General features: G+C 44.5%; 1 protein-coding gene across 2 annotated transcripts; it reads right to left on the bottom strand.

Moving 5' to 3' along the window:
- Nucleotides 1–768: 768 nt before the first annotated feature.
- Nucleotides 769–16,598, bottom strand: LOC134388390 (tubulin gamma-1 chain-like). 2 transcript variants are annotated; one of them, XM_063111391.1, is made up of 12 exons: nucleotides 16,550–16,598; nucleotides 16,155–16,267; nucleotides 15,784–15,951; nucleotides 15,409–15,477; nucleotides 14,248–14,268; nucleotides 14,123–14,202; nucleotides 2,590–2,716; nucleotides 2,268–2,354; nucleotides 1,997–2,146; nucleotides 1,413–1,565; nucleotides 1,168–1,329; nucleotides 769–980 (listed from the first exon to the last, which is right to left on the bottom strand). In XM_063111391.1, the coding sequence occupies exons 1-12, from the start codon at nucleotides 16,596–16,598 to the stop codon at nucleotides 783–785; spliced, it is 1,377 nt and encodes a 458-aa protein (XP_062967461.1). In that variant the 3' UTR covers nucleotides 769–782. The 2 variants fall into 2 exon arrangements, with proteins under 2 accessions (XP_062967461.1, XP_062967462.1); XM_063111392.1 differs by lacking the exon at nucleotides 14,248–14,268.
- Between the last annotated feature and the right edge of the window lie 7,843 nt (nucleotides 16,599–24,441).

Here is a 24,441-nt window from a genome sequence, read left to right as displayed (position 1 = left end):
CTTTGTTATTCTTTTCAAAGAATCATAAATAAATAAACAAACAAACAAACATACATTATATGGAAACAATAAAATAAAAGAATAAATTTGTCCTCTTGACTTGATGTTCCTAGACTCCAGCTGCCTGAAACTAGTGGATCTCCTGGACTGTCTTTCCAGCACCACCCTGTTTGCAAGAAGCTTAAAGGTAGCCGGTCTGATTCCATTGCTTGCCCAGGGCCTAGTGGTAGGGGTGGTGGCCTCAGGCCCACAGGTTTTGTAATCAACAGGACTCTCTGATGTGGGAACATGAAACGGGTGGAATGTTCACCTAATATAGTGACTTGTGAGAGGCAACTGGGATCCAAAGGGGGCCAGACAGAGAACAAGGTAATATCTGTGGGCCTATTCACCCTGGAAAGGAATTTCAGGTAGGACAAACCCCACCTGTGTTCTCCAAAATTAGGCAGAAGGAAAATCTGGGGGAGACCATTTGCTCAGAGTTGAAGATGCTAGAAATGGGGAGGGACTCCATCAGAGTGATGGGAAAAGAACAGGCATCCCCTTGCCCGGTTTCTAAAGCCTTCAAAGAGACCAGTGACTTCATTTATGTCCACTGCTTTATTAAAGATAGTCTCATAAGAGGAGAAGTAAACATGTCCCCAGGCCAACAGAGAATGTGTGTACATGTGTGTATGAGAAAGAGACGTGTGAGGTCCCTGATCTGTGCTCTGAGGGGGTGGTCAGTCAGATGGGGCCTGGCCCAACCAATAAGGCAGATGAAGGTCCTTGTCCTGGGGGACTCACTGCTCCTGGGTGCCCCAGGAGATGTAGTCTGGCCGTGTGGCTGCATGGTACTCATCAATGAGTTGCTGCACAATCTCCCTGGACGTGTCCATCTCATTAAAGTTGTCCTTGAACATGTCCTCCTTGCGGAACTGCTCCAGGAATGCCTCCCGCTTCCTCAGCTTGTCGTACTGACGACAGGTCCTTTCAAAGAGCTTGGGGTAAACAGAAAGCAAGGGCGACAAAGAATTTTGAGAAACAATGTGGCCCAGAGAGCCAGGAAATCAAGGCTGGGCTGTACTACAGCAAAAAAGCTGGAAGCAGGGGCAACTGGGATGGAGAGAGGTGAGTCACAATCAGGAAACCAATTAGGGGAAAAAAGGTGCAAACTACGAGACTCACCGAGGAGATGCTGGTGTGGTTGGCCATCATCAGACCGCTAACACGGTGGGCTGAGGGCAGGTAGGGAGACTTCCTGGACAGGGCCACCTGGATGCTGGCTGGGCCCCAGGGGATGAAATTGGCCAACTTCCGTTCCCGGATCCTCTGCAGGCTCTTGTGGACCTGGGGTGGGCACAGGAGTGGTGATGGTAGCCTCTCCTCTAGCCCTGCAGGTTCAGGGGGTAGAACTGAGGGGCCTCACCCACCTGGGTGGGGTCCACCTCTCCCTGGATGATGTTGAGGTTGGCAATGTAGCAGTGGTTGGTCTGGCGGTCCCGGCCTGTGGACACCATCACGTTCTTGGGCTGTAGCAGCCGCCTCATGACATCTAGGACCGTGGTCTTCCTTACGCTAGCCACCTGATGGGACAGTGGGTCACAGGGACCAGGCCAGCACTCAGGGCACAGTCCATTGATTCATGGACAGAGAACAGCGGTCAACACATGTTTCCGTCAGACTCGGGGTAGGAGGGTCTCTGTGGGGAATGTCTTTAGATTCAGGTCTGTACTGAGTCTCTGCCACAGGATTACGGTCTTAGCCCTCCTCCGCTCAGCAAACTCGTGCCCTTGTGCACTAGCAAAACCCAACTCCATACAACCCAAGCCCTGCAGGAGCCAAAGGCAGAGGGAAGACAGGAAGATGGGAAGACAGAGAGCATGTCAGCAAGAAAGCTGTAGATCTGTGCCTGAGCGCAGAGCCTCTGGGAGCTGCAGAGGGCAGCTCCTGGGGTAGTGGGGGGAAGAGAGAGACTAGGTTGGGGCCTGCCAGGTCCACTGAGGGTTGCTCTTACTGACTGGTCCGTGGTGAGGGGGGTGTAGCCGGTCATGAGGAAGTGGAGCCGGGGTGTGGGAATGAGCGAGGCAATGAGGCCGATGAGGTTGTTGTTCATGTAGCCAGGGTAGCGCAGGGTGGTCGTGCTGGCCGACATGAAGGTGGACACCTGGGGGCAGGGGTGTCACTTCATAGGGTTTGGCCTGGATGAGCCTCCCTTCCCCAGATGGCCCTCCAGCAAGGAGGGTGTCCAGTCCAAAGGAGTCCAGGAGTGGGTAGTGGGTGCTCACCAGCTGGTTGATCTGGGAGAAGGACGGGTTCTGGATGTGCAGGCGGTCTGTGGCGATCCGGTTCAGGGCTGTGTTGTCCAGCACCACCTGGGGGGACAAAAGAGGGTGGCAGATTTATGGGAACAGTGAAAATAGGAAACCCGCCTGAACTTAGGCTCTGAAGCTTAATTTCCTTTGAGCGTCATGGCCAGAGCGTCCCATCTAAAAGGGACTTGCACAGGCCTCTGGCAAAGGAGGGCTCAGAATGGGCTTTTTAAATGCATGAAGATGAATAAGTCGACAGGGACACTGGGAGTGGGGAAAGGTAGAATCCAGGACTCACCACACAGTCTGCGTTCTGGGTCAGCCTCTTGAGCGTGAGGAGTGAGTTGTAAGGTTGTACCACCACGTCGCTCATCTCATCCTGGTTGGGAAACACTGAGTACGTCTGCACCAGCTTCTTGGGGTACCTGGTGGGGGTTGGGAGAAAAAGATCAGGGCAACAGACTGGAGCTTGGTGAACATGAGGTTCCCCAACACCTGTCTGGAAAGCAGCTAAATCTGGAAGGGGAAATTGGGTGGGTCACAGGATCAGTAGAGAAGGGAAACTTGACTTTTGGAACTCTGTAACCCCCAAGGGAGAAGGGCAGAGAGACATCTTAGGATCTAGAGTTCCAGCTCCTAATCTGGCCACACTCCCTGGACCTTCGTACCTGGCCCAGATCCTAGGCTCCAATTCCCACCACTAGGAGTGTGATTGGGTTCTCAGTTGTTGTAACTTCACTTTCTTCACTATAGGAGAGACTAGAAGGGCTCTTTCCTACTCCAGCACATAGGGATGTTTATCTGCAGGGCCTCCCAGTCACTTGGGAAACCAAGTTGGAGGACATGTCTCCTCCTAGTCCCCCAAACACAGACTTTCCTGTCATTCAGCCGTTCTAAGAGATAGGAGCCCAGGCCAGAGCCTGTCCCCCCAGCGATGGAGTGACACAGCACAAAGCCCTGCATGGAGAATGGGCAACAGTGTCCAGGTATCTAGTAGCAGAATTTCAAACTGGACTCACCCCCCACAATTTCTTTTTTCTTTAAAGATGACTGACTGGTAAGGGGATCTTAACCCTTGACTTGGTGTTGTCAACACCATGCTCTCCCAAGTGAGCTAACCAACCATCCCTATTAGGGATCGGAACCCGCAGCCTTGGTGTTATCAGCGCCACACTCTACCAAGTGAGCCACAGGCTGGCCCTTCACCCCACAATTTCTTGGACTCCTATCTTACTGAGCCCTTCCTTCCCCTACGGTCCTTTTACATGTACAGCTTAGGAGACTCTGCCTTGTCTCCAGCAAGGCCCAGTAGCTTCTGTACAGTGCAAAGGGTACATGGGTGGGTCTTGTGCTGAATAGATAGCTTCTAAAGGGTGTTGCCAAGACTTCCCTATGTCGGCTCCCACCAGCATTCCTGGGACACTTACCTCTAGACTGTCACTACCATCTGCCTCCCGATCTATGATGTCAAAAATGTCTTCGTGGATCTTCTCTCCCTGTACAGACAGACATGGGGGGGGTCAGAGTGGGATAGGACCATGTGATGAGGGTCCTGACCTCAGAATAGCCACCCTTGATTCTCCTTATAGCACCTGAAAGTACTTTTTTGTAGCATAGGTGCCCTGCCTTTTATTTTTAAAAGATGACCGGTAAGGGGATTTTAACCCTTGACTTGGTGTTGTCAGCACCACACTCTCCCAGTGAGCTAACCGGCCATCCCTATACAGGGATCCGAACCCTTGGCCTTGGTGTCGTCAGCACCACTCTCTCCCGAGTGAGCCATGGGCCGGCCCCTGCCCTGCTTTTAATCTACATTGAGAGGCAGTACAGCACAGTGGTTAAAAGCAAGCACTCTATACCCAGACTACCTGGGTTCATACATTAGCTGCAGCCCATTTAGCTGAGTGCCTCTGGGCACGTTACTTGATTTCTCTATGCCTGTTTCCGCTTCTGTACAATGAAGGTAATAATAGAGGTCCACAGACCCTTATCTAAAATCCTTGGAGCCAGTTATGTTTTGTAATTCAAAATATTTCAGATTTTAGAAAGATAATATGGTACATATATGTATATTAAATAAAACCCCAGAGGAGATCTGAGGTGCATTAATCAAATACATTAATATTTCTGTAATGAAAGGTATGAGTAATAACAATAAAATGGACAGAAACTCTAAAATAGTCTGTCTCCATTGAGATTTGGTTTTGCTGCTCTTTTGGCTTCAGAGCTTTTTGGATTCTGGAAAGGCAGATAAGAGGCTGTGAACCTGTAGTACCTCCGAGGTTTAAATAAGTTAACACATGTAAAGCACTTAGAATAGCCTGGCACACAGCACCAGCTAGTGCAGGTTCTTAATATTATGTAGTTAACTCCCTGCAGCCATGTCTCTCTCCTTCCAGCTCTCATACATCCTGATCTGGTTTCATCTCTCTGAGAAGTCACAGGGCCTGCGGCCACACAGGGACTTGTGGGCCCTGCCAGGGAATAGCAAATGACCTGGGAGAATCCACTGGCCCAGTTGTTGCCAGCTCCTCCTCCATGCTCGGACAGGTAGATGTTCTCTGGGTTGTACAGCTTGGCATAGGGGGAGTTGAGGATGGAGTGGATCACCCGGGGCTCCAGGTCCAGCAACACCGCCCGGGGGATGTAGTGCTCATCGTCCGCCTGTCAAGGGGAGTCCGGGAAGGGGCCCAATCGGCTAGGACCTGCCCAGTCCTCAGTCCTCCCAACACTGGCTCCTGCCGGCCCTCCCTCCTCAAGCCAACCGCCTGGCCCTTTTGCCCAGCGGATTTCCCAGTACCAGGCCGCTGCCCTTCCCTTCAGGGACCCCCGGGCCACGGCCGGCCCTGGACAAGTCGCTGGGGGCACCTGGTAGAAAAAGACGTCCTTGCGGTCAGTGCCCTCGGTGGCGAATTCCTCCACGATGCCCTCGGGGCTGATACCATGTTCGGCGCACAGTTGTTTCCAGAACTCGAACCCAACTGGGGGGAGGAGGCGGGCGGGGGAGAAAGAAGATATCTGGACCTCGGCAGGTTCCAATTAGGAACTGGGGGGCGCAGCGCCTGGGTCCAGGAATAAGAAGTGAAGCCCCAGGACTCGCTCCTGTATGCCAGCGACTGGGTAAGGAAGGACCCCTCGGGTTGGGCAACTGGACACTGGGTCAGGGATGTCCCGCCTTTCGGAGAACTACAATTCTGGGAAGGACAGATGGAGTCCAGGATCTCACAGCGAGAGCCCATTGAATCTAAGGAACCCGGCTAAGTGGAGGGGCCGGAGGTTCGCTCACTCTGATTGCCGCACTGGCCCAACTGTAGGGTGATGATTTCCCTCGGCATCGCTCCTCAGGCTCGGGCGTTGAAGCTGCTCCCGCCAGCAACGCCGTCGCAAGCCTGCCCGCTCGCTGTAAGACGCAGGCGCCAAATAATCCGCTCCACCCACGAGCTTTCTCCTCTCCAATGAGAACTGGGTTCTGGCAATGGCAGTTCCTTATTTATTTGGCTTCAGTCATACAGATTGCGCGTGCGCGGCTCCAGCCCGGGCTCCTCGCTCGGCGCGGGGTACATTCTTTGGCGCCGCGTCCTTCCCCTTCTCTGGGTGGACACGTGCTTGAGCCTGTGCGCAAGCGCACTGTGGGAGAGGAGGCCTCCTCCGCCGGACCACGCATCTGCGCAGTTGGTGTTATTGTGACTGGCGGCGGCCCCGGATGTCGTGGCTGCTGAGGGGAGATGGCGGAGGCTGAGAGGGTGGCCGCGGCCCCAGGCCCTGCTTTAGGGTCGACTTTCAGGGGCCGCCGAGCCATGTCAGGCTCCTGGGAGCGGGCCCAACAGGTTGAAGCGGCGCAGCGGGCCCTGGTGGAGGTGCTGGGGCCTTACGAGCCTCTGCTGAGTCGGGTGCAGGCAGCCCTGGTGTGGGAGCGGCCAGCCAGGAGCGCCGTGTGGTGCCTGGGGCTGAACGCGGCTTTCTGGTGAGAGAACTGGACCCGTGGCAACCGTCCGAGGCGTGGATTCGTCAGGTTTCTCTAGGGCTCTACCTCTCGCCTGCTCTGTTTTCTTAGCTGCAGTGGCTCCTTCCTGTACCTGCCTAATTTTGCCTCACCTCCTTCCTCCATCCTGCCTCCAGGCTTTGGCACCCCAGTTCTTCCCAGGGCCTTCCAGCTGTCTTCCCTGCTTCACCTGCGCCCGCACCCACGTCCCGCACATCTGTGGGCAGGAGCTTCTGGTAACATCTTGAGCCGCTCTCAGTGAGCGAGAGCCCCTCTTTTTAGCCAGGGAAAGCTGTGTCCCTTTAAGGCAATTACCTTCCTTTTCTTGCCTGCCCAAGTGTGGTTTGAAGACTCCCTTCGGAGATTTTAGTAGTTACTGTTGGAGTGGAGGCGTGAGATGTTGAAAAGGTATCCATAGGTGTGATAAGAAAACAAGCTTGAGCGATTAGCATGAATTAGCATGTTAAGTAACCTCTCAATCAGTCAAGGAAGTTTGTGAAGTCTTGAGTGTCAGTGTGAGCCACCAAAGCAGCAACTTGAAAAATTATAAGCTTTTAAAGAACAGTTATGAAATAGATTGTGAGATTTCACCCTTTTCAAAGCCTCCATTGCCACTCCTCCCTGTTCCAAAGAATTAGGCATCCACAGCCACAGTTTATAGGCAAGGATATTGACGATGTCTAATAGTGTGTGCTCCTGAACTGGAAAAGTGGCACTATAAATACGCTTTAAGTATCTGTATGTGTCATGCTCTGTGAAAATGGAACTGCTGCTCCTGTCAGTTGTCATCATCTAAAGTGCACGTAGGTCTTCAGAGGATCTACCAAGCTTAGTTAGTTTGGATTTATTCATAACAGGGGAAGTTCCAAGGAAATTGACTTGTAGGGGGCTTCTACAGCTGAATGAAATGAGACTATTCTGGATAAACCTGAAACAACAAAGTATGTGGGGTTTTTTGTTTTTTTAATGTGTCTTTGCCAAAAATAGCTTTTCTATTAAAATTCTTGGTTTTAAAATCAAAACACACATTATCCTTTGTCTGAAAGATTTTCATTTTGCTGGAGAAGAACAAATGTTCCAAGTTCATTGACCGGAAGATAGTGTTCAGTTATTAAGTTAATCCTCTCCAAGTTTGACGGACAGCTGGGTTAAAGGTGTCAGAGCAGTCTCTGGCCTTTGTTGCTTCCAAAGTCTTTAGCAAACTTGATGATAAACTTTCCTACTACATTCTTCACTCATTTTTGATAGTGCTTCTTCTGTGACCCCCAGGTTTCAACTTCTCTCTCATTGCTCTCTGTCAGAAACCCTTAACCTCACTCAGGAGCGTTTATCCAGTCAAAACTTCATTTCCCACAGTCAGATTTGTACCCCTAGTAAGAAGGTTGGTCCTCATTAAGCCAGTTTGTATCAAAGGATGACTGGCTGATGGAAAAAAAAACGTTATCAGGGCTTAAATGAATATTAAACCAAACATTTATTAATGCAAATGATTTGCTAGCACGTATGTTGTTATTTTTGAGGAGGGACCTTTCACATGCCCCTTGCCTGAGAGAGATGTTTGAAGCAGAATGTGGGGTCGTGGTCTACACATAAGGAGCTGCTGTGACTGGGACACATCTTGAAATGTTACAGTTAGTTTTAATTTGCTGGTCTCCAACAGTGTTCACTTAAGCTTATTAATATGCTGTTTAAGACTCTCACTCAGAACCCCCTTTTGTACTCTGGGTCTCTTAAGGCATTGTCGTGATTGGTTATCTCTGGCATTTCCTGGTAGCTTGCCTGCTGTGTATCCAGAACACAGTTACTCTTTTTACATTCCCATCACACCAAGGAGGTGGGGGAGAGATATAAGAAAATGAGGGTGTGACTCATAAGACTGAAAGAACAGTTGAATGTGCCATTTATGGAGAGGACTGATACCTATGAAGGGTACAGACAGTGTTAATACCCCAGAGAATAGAGTATTCTGGCAGTGGAGTTCATAGAATTGTTTGGGGGAAATGAGCTTCCTTGGAAGGTAGTTTGAGGTTTAAAGTGAAAATTAGGCTTCACATTCCAGTACTGTCATAAATTGAGTATGAGTGTTGACATTTCACTTAGGAATGTTGAAGAGTGACTGTTTAGTTCTCAGATATTTTAAATGTTTAGGAAAGGGAGGAAGATCATTAGTTCAGGTCAGAAAAATCAAATCTGAAATACTTAATTTTTCTTTCATTACTTGTTTTGAATAATGGCACATTATTAACTGAAGTGTTTTATGCATTTTGAGGTATTAGAAGATTGAATAGGGGTACAAAAAAATCATCAGAATTCAGTGTTCTGTATTCTCCGTCACAGTTTTTCTGTACCTGTGAATGTGCCCTCTTACATCTTAAAAAACAAACAAACAAAAAACGTAAGAGAGAGATAAATGTAGGTACCTTGTCACTGTAGTATTTCAGGGCTTTCACTTTTTTTTTTTTTTTCAGGTTCCAGAGAAATTCTGGTAGCCATATCAGAGATCTTCCAGCTTAGATTTCTTCTGGTCACTGATCTGTTATTATCTCTAGGATAATAATAGGAATGTCAAGCCTTCCCTTCCAATAGCCTGTATTTTCATTAGCCTCAATACTATCTGTAAATGAGAGGCAACAAGAGTATATCCTGACAGGATCAGAAAAGAGCAAGTTCGAGTAACTTTTTGGTTTGATTCATACTATAGGAGATAAGGGGAGGGTAAATGAGCCCTGGAAATGTGTGTGAACTCCCTCCCAGCTCTCTCCTCCACTCCTCCTTCTACGAAGAGTACATGGTTCACAGAGGGCTAGATGACTGCTGAGCTCCTTTCCAGTGTTTATGCTTCTGAGATTCTAGGTGGGTGGTCTTTGAATTAGGGATATTGATTTAAGAGTAGTCCACGAGCTGATTTCCTTTTGAGGTCTCTGTTGGGATCTGCTTTAACAGTCACTAGTCTGAGTCAACCGTATTATACTTTTGGGGGTTATTGTGGAATCTTTTTTTTCACACACACAAAAAAAGTGTTCCCTCCCTCCCCCACCCCCCCAAAATAAAAAGACCTGAGAAATGATTCAGGGTAGACAGCAATTCTGACTTCAAAGGTTAGAATTAGAGCAAAAAACAATAGTGAGGAACAAGAAACAAAAGGGAGGACCTATGTAAGTAGAGACACTTGTTCTGTGAAAAAAAATCTACACATCAAATTTCAAATGAAATTTATTGAGCAGTGTTTCTAATGATAGTCTTTGAAGGGTTTTTCTTGTTGATTTTCGTAGCCAGAAAGACTTCCAAGGATGCCTTCACTTACTTTGCCTCTCTTTGCCTTCAGTATTCCATCTGTCCTAATTGTAAAGTTGGGTGGTTTCTCTCCATTAGCAGTTAGCTGGTTTCATTTCTGCTTTTGTGCAAGCAACAACTATCATTACATTATACAGGTTGGGTTAATTTTTTCCTTCTAATTTGCCAGTAACTGGCTCATTAAACAGACTGTCACAAGTACTATACAATAATGGGCTTTTTGTCCCTATAGGATGGGATGCTTTGTTCTGAAGTGCCACTGAGACAAGCCTACTCTGTAATAACAAAGGAACCTAGAAGTAGTATCTTCTTTGAAAATAGAAATGTGGTCATTCCTTTATTTATAATTATAGCAAGCTCTAATTTACCTGTACTAATAATGAGTATCCACATTATAGTTAATCTCCAAAAGATTATGTTGCCTCTGGGATTTCTCATTATCTTTGTGAACACCAGTTTTCTATTCCAAGGGATATTTTATTTAGACTTGTAATTAGATTTTAGCCCCTGACAAACCATATGGACAGTTTACAAAAGGAAAAAAAAACAGAAACAATGAATATATAAAATTTCAATCACTAGTAATAAAAAAATTCAAATATAAATGGCAATGGGTTACTAATTTCTGCTTATTAAGTTTTTAAAAATGATAATACTTAATTCTGGGGTAAATACGGAAAAATAGGCATATAGCTGATAGGAACATAAATGGGACATCCTTTCTGGAAGGTAATTTGCCAACATATATTAAGCTACTTAAAAAGTGAATACCTTTTCTAGGGCTGGAGGAAATGGGGAGTAATTGCTAATGGGTATTGGTTTCTTTTAGGGTAATAAAAATGTTGTAAAATTATATAATGGTGATAGTTGCACAACTCTGTGAATGTACTAAAAACTGTTGAATTAGACTATTTATTTATTTATTTTTGTTTGTTTTTGTTTTTGAATTAGACAATTTAGAAAGGTGAATTTTATGTTATGCAAACTGTATCTAAATAAGCTGTTATAAAAAAAAGTTAATGCCTTTTGACCCAGTAATTCCACTTAAAGTGGTTAATTACAGACAAGGACAAAGATTTATGCTCAGTGATCTATAGCTCAGCTTTTCTTTGTTACATCAACAATTGGAGGGCTAGCAGTTTAGCTCAGTTGGTTAGGGTGCGGTGTTATAACACCAGGGTCAAGAGTTTGGATCCCTGTACTGACCAGCAACCAAGAAAAAAAGAAGGAAACAGTTTAATTAGGGAAAGGTTTAAAAGACTAGTGGTATATATGTATACTGCAGTTATTTTAAACCTTTTAATGCTTTTCTGGTTGTATGGGAAAACATGTCTATGTATTACCAAGTGAAAAAAGGTTTTTAAACCAGGTATGCCATATACTTCCACAGTGTTTTTATATGTGAATTATTATTATTATTTTTTTTTTAAAGATGACCGGTAAGCGGATCTTAACCCTTGATTTGGTGTTGTCAGTACCACGCTCTCCCAAGTGAGCTAACCAGCCATCCCCATATAGGGATCCGAACCTGTGGCCTTGGTGTTATCAGCCACACTCTCCCAAGTGAGCCACGGGCTGGCCCTATGTGAATATTTTTTTAAATGAAGGAAATAATCTCTGTTCACATTTTACAGCATGTGTATGGATGATGAATCATTTTTTAAACTTTATTACAGAAAATTTAAAACATATACATAAGTAGACAGAATAATATTTTGTCCCACCATGCAGTCAGCTTCAAATTTTATCTATCCATGTCTGATTTTGTGTCTTCTGTATCCCAGTTCTTTTCTACCTCTTGTTTTGAGGCAAATCCTGTGTGTCATATCATTTAATCTGTAGGTATTTCTGCATGTGTTTCTGAAAAATAGACTTAAAAAAAACACTACCATTATTACTTGAAAAAATTAATGATTCTACTCAGTGTTCAAACGTGCACTCTTATAAATATTATAAATGATACTTTGTTTTTATAAAAAAGTTTGGGTTAGGATTCAAGTAAAGTCCATGTATTGGGATTCTGCTGTGTTTTGTTGAAGAAACCCTTTTGTCATGTAAAGTGTCCTACAGACTGGATTTTGCTGACTGCATCCCTGTGGCTTAGCATGTCCCCGTGTTCTCTGTATTCCTGTAAATTGGTAGTTGGATCAAGGCTTGATCAGATTCAGGTTCACAAAATTTTATTTTGTCAAAGCTATTTGACAGATAGTAATGTACTAGTTTTATTTTACTTTCTTCTTTAGCTATTATATTTTCTAAACTTTCTCCAATAAACATGCTTGCCTTTGAAATAAAAAATAAATATCATTAAGAAAAAATAGACTGTGAGCCAACAATGGATAGAAGAAGTAATGGGCTATGGCAGTCCCCAAATTGACTGTATTTGTGGTTGTTTTACTAAATTGGAAAGTTCTCAGGTTGATTATAGTGGCTGGGCAATGTTTTATGTGTCGTCTTATCAAACTTCTACACTGTTACATCTGCTTATGAATTTTTTGGCTTCCTTGAATAGACATTACAGGACTAAACTAACCCAGAGGAATCCTCCCTTATTTTCTCCTATCCCTTACCTATATTAATCTCAAAAGTACTTTATCTTTGATTGTTTTATCATTGCATATAGTTGCAGAGGTTTTTTTTTACTGGTGGACTTCCGGGTTACTTATATAAAATGGCACATCTGATGTGATCTCATATCTAACACACATCAATCTGAGATTGCTATTATCTCTTTAGGAATTTTGTATTGAGGGCTGGCAGGAAAGGAGGACTTATCAATATTTTTTGGTATTTGATAGTCAGACCCCTAAGTAATTGTCTAGTTACCTTGGAAGAAGCAACTCTGGTTTTTTGAGGTGATCTTTCCATTAAGTTTTTATCTCTTTGGAAGAAACTATTTTCTCAAGAAATGTTATTTTATACCACACAGAAAAACTCTTCTTCCTCTGAAGTTCTTGCAGCAGCTTGTTCAAGAAAAGGATACATCTGGGCCTAAAATTGATTTATGAACCAGGATTAATCTTGTTCAGGAAGATGCTCACAATTTTAGCTATCATGACCCAGAAAGTACACCCTGATTAAGACTCTTCACTGGCTTACCTTCATCTGCAGGATAAAATCCCAATACCCTTTATCATAAAAAGCCCTTTATGATCTGACTCCTGCTTCTCTTTCCATACTGATTCCCTTCCTCTGTTCTTTATATTTCATTTCTATCAAACTGCTTAAAATCCCTTAAATATAACTTGCTAGCTTGCTCTTCTCCCTATCTGAATGTCCTCTCTCTTCCCCACACCCTTTGGCCCTGTTTTCTTACTGTTTATCTTTCAAATCCCAGTTTAGATGTCCTCCTCTTTGTCATTATTACCTTGTCATGTTAAATTGTAAACACCCCCCCTCACACACACGCACACAGAAATACACTTGAGAGTTAGGTTCATGTCTTATTCTTTTCTGTAACTGGGCTGCTTACCACAAGGCCTGGGCATATAAAGGCATTCAATAAATGTTCATTGAATTGAGTTGAAGTATAGTTTATGAGAATGAAAGGTGAGGGTTATAATAGGCTACCAAAATAGTCCACATCTTGGAGAAACAGTATTTTTATTGCCATCATCTTTGGAAAACCAACTTTCTTAGGAGAGCTTAATATCCTTTCCCTTCACCAATTTCTATTTGTGTTAGTGATCGTGCTCGGGGAAGGGTAGATTGCAGGCAGTCTGGATTGCCTCCCTAGACAGCTCTTTTGAGTACTCAGGGGAAAGCAGCAGTCGCACCACTTGCTGCTGTTGGGATGGGGAAGGAGCAGGGCTGGGGCGCAAGAAACTCTAGAGCCCTTATCCTTCCTTGGCCGTGTTAAATTTGCAGTTGGCTGTACAGGGATTGAAGGGTATGACTTTGTGGTCCTCTGTTCTGTGTGGACAGGTGCTTGGGAAGGGCAGGGTGTATGTGACTCACTGGCTAGGGGAGGCAGACCAAAGCCCCCACCTCCTTCTTCCTTTGCTCACCACACAGTCTGCGTTCTGGGTCAGCCTCTTGAGCATGAGGAGTGAGTTGTAGGGCTGGACCATCACGTCGCTCGTGTCTTCCTGGTAGGGAAACACCGAGTACGTCTGCACCAGCTTCTTGGGGTACCTGAGGGTGAGAAAGGGGGAAAAGGGGAGGGCACACAGCGAATTGGAAGGGCCCCCATCACCGCCCATCTCTGTACATCGAGGTACATCAATGCGCATCTGCCCATTTTCTAGGGAAAACAGGGACCAATCTTTTCCAAGTGCCACCAATCTCTTATGCAAAAGTGGTGAGGACAGAACTGAGTCTTCAGAGCCAAAAAAGATAAGCCTCAAGCATGAAAATCTGTAGATCCCTTCCCTTCCCTAAGTAAATCCCCTGTTCCCCAAGTTATTTCTTCCAAGATGTTCCTTGGGTAGGTCTGTCCGTAAGACCCAAAAGGGGGTAGTGGCAGACTTTCCAGCTCAAGAGGAAAAAGTGACTAAAAGGAAAGACATTACCCAGGGAACCAGGGTTAATGCCATCTTCCCAAACACAGGCTTACCTGTCATTCAGTCTCTCCAGGAGGTAGGAGCCCAGGCCAGAACCTGTCCCCCCAGCAATGGAGTGACACAGCACAAAGCCCTGTGTGTATACAGGAAGAAACTAACTCAGTTTCTCTAACAGTACTCTCACAACTCGCTTCTGACACTAGATGTGTGTGGGGGGGTTTCTCCACACAACAAGCAAGCAACCAATTCTGCAACAGACACCAGCTGGATGTCCTCTGATTCAGTTCAATTCTGGCACTATCTCTAGAGTGTCCCCAACGCACGATGGTTTGACTCACAAGTTTTCAATTTCATGGTGGGTTTATTGGGACACAACCCAATGTGTTTTGACTTGGGATATTTTTAAATTATAATGGGTTTTTCCAGGATGAAACCCCATTGTAAGTCAAAAAGCATCTGTACCTGAAGATAGCGTCAGATCCCACAGGTTGAAGGCTCAGTCCCAAAAGACTGCCCTCCACTTCCGATGGCAACTGCAAGTGGCATGTGCCTCTGACAAATGGCTATAAAACAAAAAGCTATGGGGTTCTGCTCTAGAGTGGCAACAGTGTCCCAGGGTAGAGTTCCTTGTGCTGAAAAGAGATATTCTCCAGAACCAAAAAGCTATGGAGTTCCCATTACACCCTCCTAGGGTCCAATTAATTTGCTAGAATGAAGGGCCGGCCCGTGGCTCACTCGGGAGAGTGCGGTGCTGATAGCCCCAAGGCCACGTGTTTGGATCCTATATAGGGAGGGCCGGTTGGCTCACTGGCTGAGTGTGGTGCTGACAACACCAAGCCAAGGGTTAAGATCCCCTTACCGGTCATCTTTAAAAAAAAAAAATTGCTAGAATGACTCACAGAACTCAGGAAAACACTGATGTTTATTGGTGAATTATAAAGGACATTTTAAAGCATATAAATAAACACCAGGTGAAGAAATACATACTGTGAGGTCTGTATGGGTCCCAGTGCAGGAGCTTCCATCCCCATGGAGGTGGGGTGGCCACCCTCCTGGCATGTAGATGTTCACTTTCCTGGAAGCCCCCTGAACTCAGCCCCTTTGGGGTTTTATGGAGGCTACATTACTTAGGCATGATTGATTAAGTCATTGGCCATTGGAGGTCAATTTAACCCCTCCACCTCCTCAGAGGTGGGGGTGGAGCTGTGAATTCCAACTCTTACAGCACAGGGTTGGTTTCCTTGGCAACCAGTTCCCCATCACATCACCTGTTCAGGCCACCTCCTGCTTTTTCCCCAGCACTCTTCAGTCTCCCCCACCCCTATAGGGAGAGCCTCACCTCTAGACTGTCACTTCCATCTGCTTCTCGGTCTATAATGTCAAAGATGTCTTCATGGATTTTCTCACCCTGTATAGTGACATGGGAAGGGAGGGTCAGGTCAAAGGTTCTGTAGAGTGTCTCTTCTCAGCGCCAAGAGCTCTACCCTGGGACATTGTTGCCACCCTGAAGCAGAGCCTCAGATGTAGCCCTCAACTCCAAAATACTACTTTGCAAATGATTTGCTCGAAACTTGCATAAACCTATCCCTGGCTGTCCCTCTGGTCAGGGTATCTCTTTGTCTCATTTATTTTCAATCTGATCTGGTCAAATTCACAGATTGCTTGAGCCTGGGGCAGGAGTACCCAAGGGTCTCTGGAATGGTTCCCTGGACACCTGAGAGAATCCACTGGCCCAGTTGTTGCCAGCTCCTCCTCCATGCTCGGACAGGTAGATGTTCTCTGGGTTGTACAGCTTGGCATAGGGGGAGTTGAGGATGGAGTGGATCACCCGGGGCTCCAGGTCCAGCAACACCGCCCGGGGGATGTAGTGCTCATCGTCCGCCTGTCAAGGGGAGTCCGGGAAGGGGCCCAATCGGCTAGGACCTGCCCAGTCCTCAGTCCTCCCAACACTGGCTCCTGCCGGCCCTCCCTCCTCAAGCGAGCCGCCTGGCCCTTTTGCCCAGCGGATTTCCCAGTACCAGGCCGCTGCCCTTCCCTTCAGGGACCCCGGGCCACGGCCGGCCCTGGACAAGTCGCTGGGGGCACCTGGTAGAAAAAGACGTCCTTGCGGTCAGTGCCCTCGGTGGCGAATTCCTCCACGATGCCCTCGGGGCTGATACCATGTTCGGCGCACAGTTGTTTCCAGAACTCGAACCCAACTGGGAGAGAGGGGGAGACACCTGAGTCTACTTGAGTCCTAAGGCCTGAGGAGCCCAGCTGTAGGCTCAGAGGCTGTCACACTCAAGGGTGGACCCAAGACACCTGGGTCTCTGAGCCATCACAGCCCAGGGCTGAGGCACAGCTCTCGGTCTGGGTCATCATACGCAGTAGGGCAGGAGACTCATGGAAGGGAAAGAGGGACTAGTGGATGCCGAGCTCTTGGGTAGGACCGGGAAGAGGCAGACCCAGAGACCGGAGGGGCTCAGGGCTCGCTTGCTCACTCTGGTTGCCGCACTGGCCCAGCTGCAGCGTGATGATCTCCCCGGGCATTGCTCTTCAGACGTGGGCACGCCAGCCCCGGCCCTGCGGGAGTCACGACTGAGACGGAGGCCTGGCAGCCGGGCGCGCAGGACGTGGGGAGCGCGCGCTCTCTCCGTCTTTTGACGCGCGTGCTCGGTTTGCGCGTGTGCTGTGTCGGCCTCCACTAGGCCAACAGGCCAGGGAGCCCAACCTGGGAATCATTTTATCCCACAGCAGTGGCGGCTGGAATTCAGCACAGGCGCAGAATTAGGCCACGCCCCATCCTGGCCACCGCTCCGCGCCTGCGTGGTGAGACGGCGGGGGCCGCAGGGTCGCAACCTGTGGGGGCGGGGAGGGGCGGGGCTGGGGAGGGAGGGGCGGGGCTGGGGAGGGAGGGGCGGGGGCGAGGTCGATGAGCTGGACCAGGTGAACGGGGTCACCTGAGCGGCTCTGCTAGGTTGAGGGCCTGGATTTAAGCCAACTTTATTCTTTTAAATTTCTATTTTTGTTTATTGCGTTACAATATGAGTATACATAAAATTTACGGCTTTAACCATTTGTTGTAAGTATACAGTTGCATGATTTTACATGCGGTGGCATTGTTCTGTACCATCTCCACCATCCATCTCCAGAACTGTTTCACCTTTCCAAAGTGAAACTCTGTGCCCATTAAACAGTGACTTCCCATTCCCTCCTCCCCCAGCCCCTGGCAATGAGCATTCTATTTTCTGTCTCTATGAATCTGACTGCTCTAGATCCCTTACATAGGCAGCATCATCATAAAGTATTTGTCCTTTTGTGTCTGGCTTCTTTCACTTAGCATACTGTCTTCAGGATTCCTCCATTTTGTTTATCAATTCATCCCTTAATGGACACGGGTTGCTTCCACCTTCTGGCTATTGTGGATGATGCTGCTTTGAACATGGGTGTGCAATTATCTGTTTGAGTCCCTGCTTTCAATTCTTTTGGATAGATACCCAGAAGTAGTAGACATGGTAATTCTGTTTTGTTTTGGTTTGGTTTTTTTCCCTGGCAGGCTGGTGTGGGGATGCAAATCCTTAAACCCTTGAGGTTGGGATTATTAGCACCACACTCTAACCAAGTGAGCTAACTGGCCAGCCCGGGTTGTTTGTTTGTTTGTTTGTTTTCCAGCTGACAGGTTTGGTGATCTGAACACTTGACCTTGGTATTACCACACCATGCTCTAACCAACTGAGCTAACTGGCCAGCCCTCTAATTTTCTGAGGAATCTCCATACTGTTTAACACAGCAGCTGCACCATTTTATATTCCCACCAGCAATGGACAAGGGTTCTGTTCCATAAAATTTATAGGTTTGGACTGAGCTCCTGCACTAGGCCCAACAGACCAAACTAAAATGGAGTCACTCATGCTAATGTTCCATATCACCAAGCCAAAACCAAATTGTTTATCTGACTTTCTCAGGAATCAGGAGAGTTAGTAGCCAGATCTCTAAATATACCAGTTTTAGCCATCAAGGTAAGGAAATTCCCTCTGCTTTAGCCTTTTCAAGAAAAGTAACTTTGAAACAACCAATCTGTCTTTTGTTTTCTGTTTCTACTTCTTCCATCCCTTTTCTGTCTATAAATTCAACCTCCTGTGCTCAGCTCATTGGAACACTCATTCTACTTTATAGAATGAGGTGTTGCCCAGTTCTAGAATAACAAATACAGTAAAAGCCAATTAAGAACTCTAAACTTGGGCTAGCTGGTTAACTCAGTTGGTTAGAGTGTGGTGCTGATAACACTAAGTTCCAGGCTTCGATCCCTGTACCAACTAGTCACACACACACACACACACACACACACACACACACACACAATCTTTAATCTGAATTTGTTGTTCTGATTTCATCTCCACCAACACTTGTTACTTTCTGGGGTTTTGCTTTTTGTTTTTAAAAAGATGACCAGTAAGGAGATCTTAACCCTTGGCTTGGTGTTATCAGCACCACACTCTCCCAAGTGAGCCACAGGCTGGCCCCCCAGATGTTCATTTTTAACATTTCTGTGGATGCTGAATGGGGCTTTGCAGTTGAAATTTCCAGTTATGATCACAACTGAAATTGATTGACTTTTCTTTTGTTACTGACCTTTTTTGGGATTCTTTCTCTGTGAATTGCTTGTTCATACTCTTTGCCCATCTATTTATTTATATATATATATGTATATATATTTTGTTGTTGTTGTTGTTGTGTATAGGGATCCGAACCTTTGACTTTAGTGTTATCAGCACCATGCTCTCCCAAGTTAGCTAACCAGCCAGATCCCTTTGCCCATTTTTCTATTGGGTTCTCTTAGACATTTGAAGATACTCTACAGATTTATTCTTTGTTATATGGGTTGCAAATTTCCTCTCAGTCTATGGCTTGTCTTTACACTCTGTATATGATGTCTTTTGTCATAGAGAAGATTTTAATTTTAATGAAAAGTTTACCGTCTTTTCCTTTATGTTTTGCACGTTTTATACCTTGTTAAACCTTTCCCTATCCCAGTGTCATACAGCTATCATTCTGTGTTTTCTTCCAAAAGCTCCATATTAATTTTGCTTAAAGACCCCGTAGGTCTTTAGTTCATCTGGAATTTATTTGGAGGCCTGCTGAGAGATAGGGATCTATTTTATCTTTTCCATAGGATGGCCAATTGTCTCCGAACCAATTATTTAAGAGTCGGTGCAGCCTTCCCCACCCCCTGGAACATTGCAACTTTCAAACTTTTAATTATGGACATTTAAAAACTTTTCAAAGGGTTAGCTCAGTTGGTTAGAGCGTGGTGTTCTAACACCAAGGTCAAGGGTCTGGATCCCCGAACCAGTCAGCTGCAAAAAAATAAAATAAATTAAAAAGTAAACTTATTAAAAAGTGGCGAGAATAGTGTAAATATATAAATCTATGTACCTCATAATTGACTTTATGGTTGTTTTTTTTTTCCCCCCCTGGAAGCTGGCTAGCACGGGGATCCAAGGCTGTTCTCTAACCAACTGAGCTAACCAGCCAGGCCTCACAGCTGATTTTAAATGAAAAACTTATCTCCAGTATACATTTGAGAAGACTCTTTTGGGAATCACTTGAATGCTAAGGTAAATCTGTGCATGCCACCAGAGCCTCTGTGAAAGAAATCACTCTGTATTTTTAAAATAAATGATCGTGTTTTGCTATCTTTATATCCATTGGAGAAAGAATAGGGGCACATTTAAAATTTTTGATTTTACATTTTTTTGTGTCCACTTGTTTATACTATTTATTGGAATTTATATATTTCATGATGGCATCTTCAGGATTCGGTGACTGTCTTTAGTTCATATTCACATTATTCTTAATGGCCATGTCCTTTTCACAGTTGTCAACAGCTACAGAATCAGCCATAGAAAGTATGATCTTAGCCTTCATTACAGACTGCCCCAGAAACACGTTTTGCTAGGCATGCCTTCCTTAAAACGTATTTGTTTAACTTTTTTTTTTTTAAAGGGGATCTTAACACTTGACTTGGTGTTGTCAGCACCACGCTCTCCCAAGTGAGCCACAGGCCGGCCTTTGTTTAACTTTTTTAAATCTTGATATTCTTTAAATATACCTTACACAAAAGTAGCTTTTAGAAGGATAGGATGTTTTTGTCATTTCCATTATCTGTTATGTCCCTCTGTATAGAGATTCTGTCTAGTGGCCTTGTTACCACTGTGCATTATGATGTTGATTTATTGTGGTACGGTGGCAGCATGCTAGAGCTGGACAGGACATGGAGATCACTTATTAATTAGGCCTTCCCAGCCTTTCCCCCATAGTGTTCACATAGAAAATGAAGATGTACAATACCCCAAGGAAAGAGAAGGAAAGAGGCAGGTTGCTGCAGAGGGGCTGCCTGGAGGCTCCAGCCACAGAGCTGCAGGGTCCAACCCAACGCACCTATAGCCTGTTGTAGGTACACTAACCTATTTCACCTTTCCTTTCATGAATGAGGAAACTGAGGCTCTTTGCTTTTTCAAAAATTTATTTGCATCATCTACAAATAATAGTATTATTGTGCATGGTCTGTATTTTCCTTTTATTGTGAACATTGTATGTTTTTTCTCCTTCTTAGAGTAAACATGATTTCTGTTTAACTCATGATATATTTGTGTTGGTACTTTTGTCAGAGTTTTTATCGAAGATCCTGCTGTCCCAGTCATTTGTGCTTCTGTGCATTCACAGATAGTTTTTTCTGATGAAATTTAAAAGATTTTTCTAATATGGCAAGATATTATATTTCCTACATACTGTTATTTATTTTTTATGGCAGTTGGCCTGTACAGGGATCTGAACCTGTGACCTTGGTGTTGCAAGGCTGAGCTTTAACCAATTGAGTTAACTGGGCAGCCCTCTATATACTGTTTTAATGTTATTATATTTAATAAATTGATCTTTTTAAAAATCTGGAATTAAACTATTATTCCTTTATTTGTAAAGTTTCCATTGTTTTTATATGTATGTTGAAATTTTTAATCCATTTTGACTCTACTGATGTTTATTATTCTATAAATACATCTCTCCAGCTGTGCCAGCCTAGCTTATTTGGCTAATGAAAACTAGGAGATGGTTATTAAAAATTAACTTGACATGGTTTTAGTTTCATGTTCTCTCTCATTTTGGTTTGTTAAATCAACAACCCAAGGGCTGGCCCGTGGCTCACTTGGGAGAGCGTGGTGCTGACAACACCAAGTCAAGGGTTTAGATCCCCTTACCGGCCATCCTTATATAGGGAAAAAAAAAATCAACAACCCAAAGTTCTTTTCTTCTTTTTGAGGCTTAAGCATTAACACCCCAAAGTTCTAGAATAGTTATTTAGCAGTTTAATTGAAAATGGGAAAATCCATCAAGAGTTCAGATTCCTGTACTGGCCAGCTGTTAAAAAAAAAAAGAAAAGAAAAAGAGGAAGTAAGAAACAAAATGGGATGATCCAGGCTTTTTAGCACATCTAGGACATTTTAAGTCCTTTTGGCACTTTTTAATGGTTTCTCTTTGTTCTGGATGTCTTGTTTTGTTAACCATAGCCTGCCTGCCCCTCTGTCTCCTTACCTGTTCAGCCTAAAACTTTGGCTATTGCCCCAAGGGCTCAGAAGGTCTCAGACAATCTCTTTGTGGAAGCTGTCTGGATGGGCCTATGACTTTTCTGAGGATTCCGTAGTGAGAACTGTCAGAATTTCTTCCCTTGCTTGCTTCAAGTCCATTTGTAAATGAGTGATAGAAGCAAGTCAGCTAGTGAGTTTTCCGGATGGACCAAGACCAAACAGGTTGGAGCAATCCTCCCTAGCTGAATCACCCTGTGCTCATATAAAATAAACCAAGGAACCCTGGAAACAAACCTGTGTGCACTTCCTGACGTCCCTCTGCCATAGTTCCTCCATGGCTCAGGAATGGCACATGGCTCAGGGTGTTTTTCTGTTAATCACATGTTGAAGCAAAGTTGTTCTCAAACTGTTCTCACGTGTTGGAATCAAAGTGACTTTAATCCTGTCTTCCCTAATCTAGATAATCTAAATAATCCTATCTGTGTGACATGGTCCCTCCTCCATAGCCGATCTAGAAGCATTTGATAGTACAGAGAAAAGATTTATACTCTGGTAACCTTTGCTTTGTTAATGTGGAGATATCTTTTTAAAAAAATTTTTTGAAAGGAAGAAATAAAACTGTTTAATTTACAGGAGACATGATTGTACATGGAAAATCCCAAAGAATATACCAAAAAAAAAAAAAAAAGAAGGAAAAAAGAAAAATAGCTACAGAACTAATAAGTGGGTTTAGCAAGGTTATGAGATTCAAGGTCCACATACATAATAAGTACATTGCATTTCTTGGTTGAAAATTTTGAAAAACTGTTTTTAAAAACTTGTACATGTACATAACACAAAAGTTATCATTTTAACCATTTTAAAGTGTACAGTTAAGTGGCATTAAATACATTTCGATTGTGCAACCATTGAGAGGTCTTTTTTTTTTATTGGCAGCTGGCCAGTACAGGGATCTGAACCCTTGACCTTGGTGTTATTAGCACTAGGCTCTCCCAAGTGAGCTGACCAGCTAGTCCTGAGATGTCTTTTTAACACTAAAATTTTTGATGATGACTAAACGTATATACAGATATATATGATGAAGAATTGAAAATGGAATGGCGAAACCTAGTATTCTACCTGGACTTATACTTCAAGATAAAATAGAAATCTAAGCAGTGAGTTATGCATGGAATTGACTTCCCAACCAGTCTGGATGTGGCAGTATCAGATTCCTCACACTACCTTGGGAAGATAAGAAAAAAACTAATACATATTTTAATAGAGGAGGACACAGTTTATTCTTTGTAAAATAATAACCCCTACCAGGTTTTAAACATTACAGCATCAAAATATATTTATTGTAGTAAATATAGAAAATACAGATAAGCAGAAAAATAAAATAACAACTTGCAAAGATTGATATTGACCTTTTAGGAATTCATAACCCTGTTTCTTTCAGTACTTAAAGACTTAGATAGTGTTAGCTGGTGCTTGAGTTAATTGTAAGCCACAATGAGCAGACTGTGGTTTAATAGCATCTTAGGGTGACTATTGAGTTCCTGGCAATACAATCAATAAGGTTTTATTTCTGGTTTTATTTGAAAGAAAATCTTACGATGGATTCATTTTAGGTGTGTCTGGGTTTGGTCTTTTTCCTTCCTAAGTGATGTGTCTGTTACATCAGTTGGTTAACTATATGTATGGCATAAGAATATGCTATAATGTGTTTCTGCCCTTCGAACTGGAAGAGCCTTGATATTATCAAATGTTAGAATTGGATAATATAAAGTCTGATAATGAGAATCTGGCTTCTATTCAATTTGAAAGAGTGGTGTTGGTGACAAATGGTGAGCCGCCAATGGTGAACTCCTTCTTAACTGCACCTGTGGAGCACCTGCGTTATGTACATTTCTCTGAAGCAGAATGTCAAATGGCCTCTGTGTCCTTCTGGAATGCGTTACAATCTTAGAGTAACAGACTTGTCTAGAAGTCCAATCCTTTATTTTTCAGACCCTAATGTCCCAGACACAGGTGCTCTCCTCCCAGTACCTTGTCTGACTTTCATTAGAGCCCTAATCACACAGTGACCTGAGGAGTTATTTACATTAACACATAAACAATACAGTGAGAAATTCTTCAACTGGATCATATCTTGCATATCTCTGTTGTCTGCAGCACTTAGCACAGTACCTGGAACTTACTAGCTTCTCAATAAATATTTGTTGAGTGAATGAATGAGGAAACTGAGGCTCAGGGACTGGAAATGACCTGCCCAAGATCACAGATCTAGTTAGTAACAACATTCTGAGAGGTAGGTTATGATAACTTTTAATTACATTGCATTGCTTGAAAACATAATCAGAGGCCAAAATTGCGCTGAATGTTGGATTAAAACATTGGTGACAGGTTACTCACAGAATTAGAAACTCAGATGACAGTACACAGCATCAAAAATTGGCTCTGAGGTTTTTCTTAAGAGTTTTGGGGCTAGCTAGTTAGCTCAGTTGGTTAGAGTGCAGCCTTATAACGTCACAGGTTCAGATCCCCGTACTGGCCAGCTGCCAAAAAAAAAAAAAAAAAAGCAGCAGGTCTGGAAGAGTTTTAGTTTTTTGGTCCCCTAGAGTTTTGTTTTTCTTGCTAATGCTCTACCTGTAGGAATGGTTGGTTCATATTTGTGGTGAGAGGAAGCCACCTTGGTTGGCTCTCCCATGGTTGGGAAAGGCTAGAGTGGAAGAAATCCCTCTTCTGTGGAAAGGCAGGGAGATCTTTCCCTATATCCAGAGTCCATATGTCCTTGATTGTGTTCATGGTGAGTCTTTGTGAGAAAT

The sequence above is a fragment of the Cynocephalus volans genome, chromosome 10 (genome assembly GCF_027409185.1).
Source record: "Cynocephalus volans isolate mCynVol1 chromosome 10, mCynVol1.pri, whole genome shotgun sequence".
In the NCBI taxonomy this organism is placed as follows: domain Eukaryota; kingdom Metazoa; phylum Chordata; class Mammalia; order Dermoptera; family Cynocephalidae; genus Cynocephalus; species Cynocephalus volans.
The sequence above is the reverse complement of the archived record's forward strand: the minus strand, read 5'-3'. Positions and strand labels throughout refer to the sequence as shown.

Excerpts from the sequence above, each read along its gene's own strand:
- LOC134388390 (XM_063111391.1), bottom strand. The coding sequence starts at position 16,598 with ATGCCCGGGGAGATCATCACGCTGCAGCTGGGCCAGTGCGGCAACCAG. Across the intron at positions 2,147-2,267 it reads TCTCCCAGATCAACCAGCTG|GTGTCCACCTTCATGTCGGC; the intron begins GTGAGCACCCAC and ends CCCTGCCCCCAG. Across the intron at positions 981-1,167 it reads ACCACACCAGCATCTCCTCG|CTCTTTGAAAGGACCTGTCG; the intron begins GTGAGTCTCGTA and ends GTTTACCCCAAG.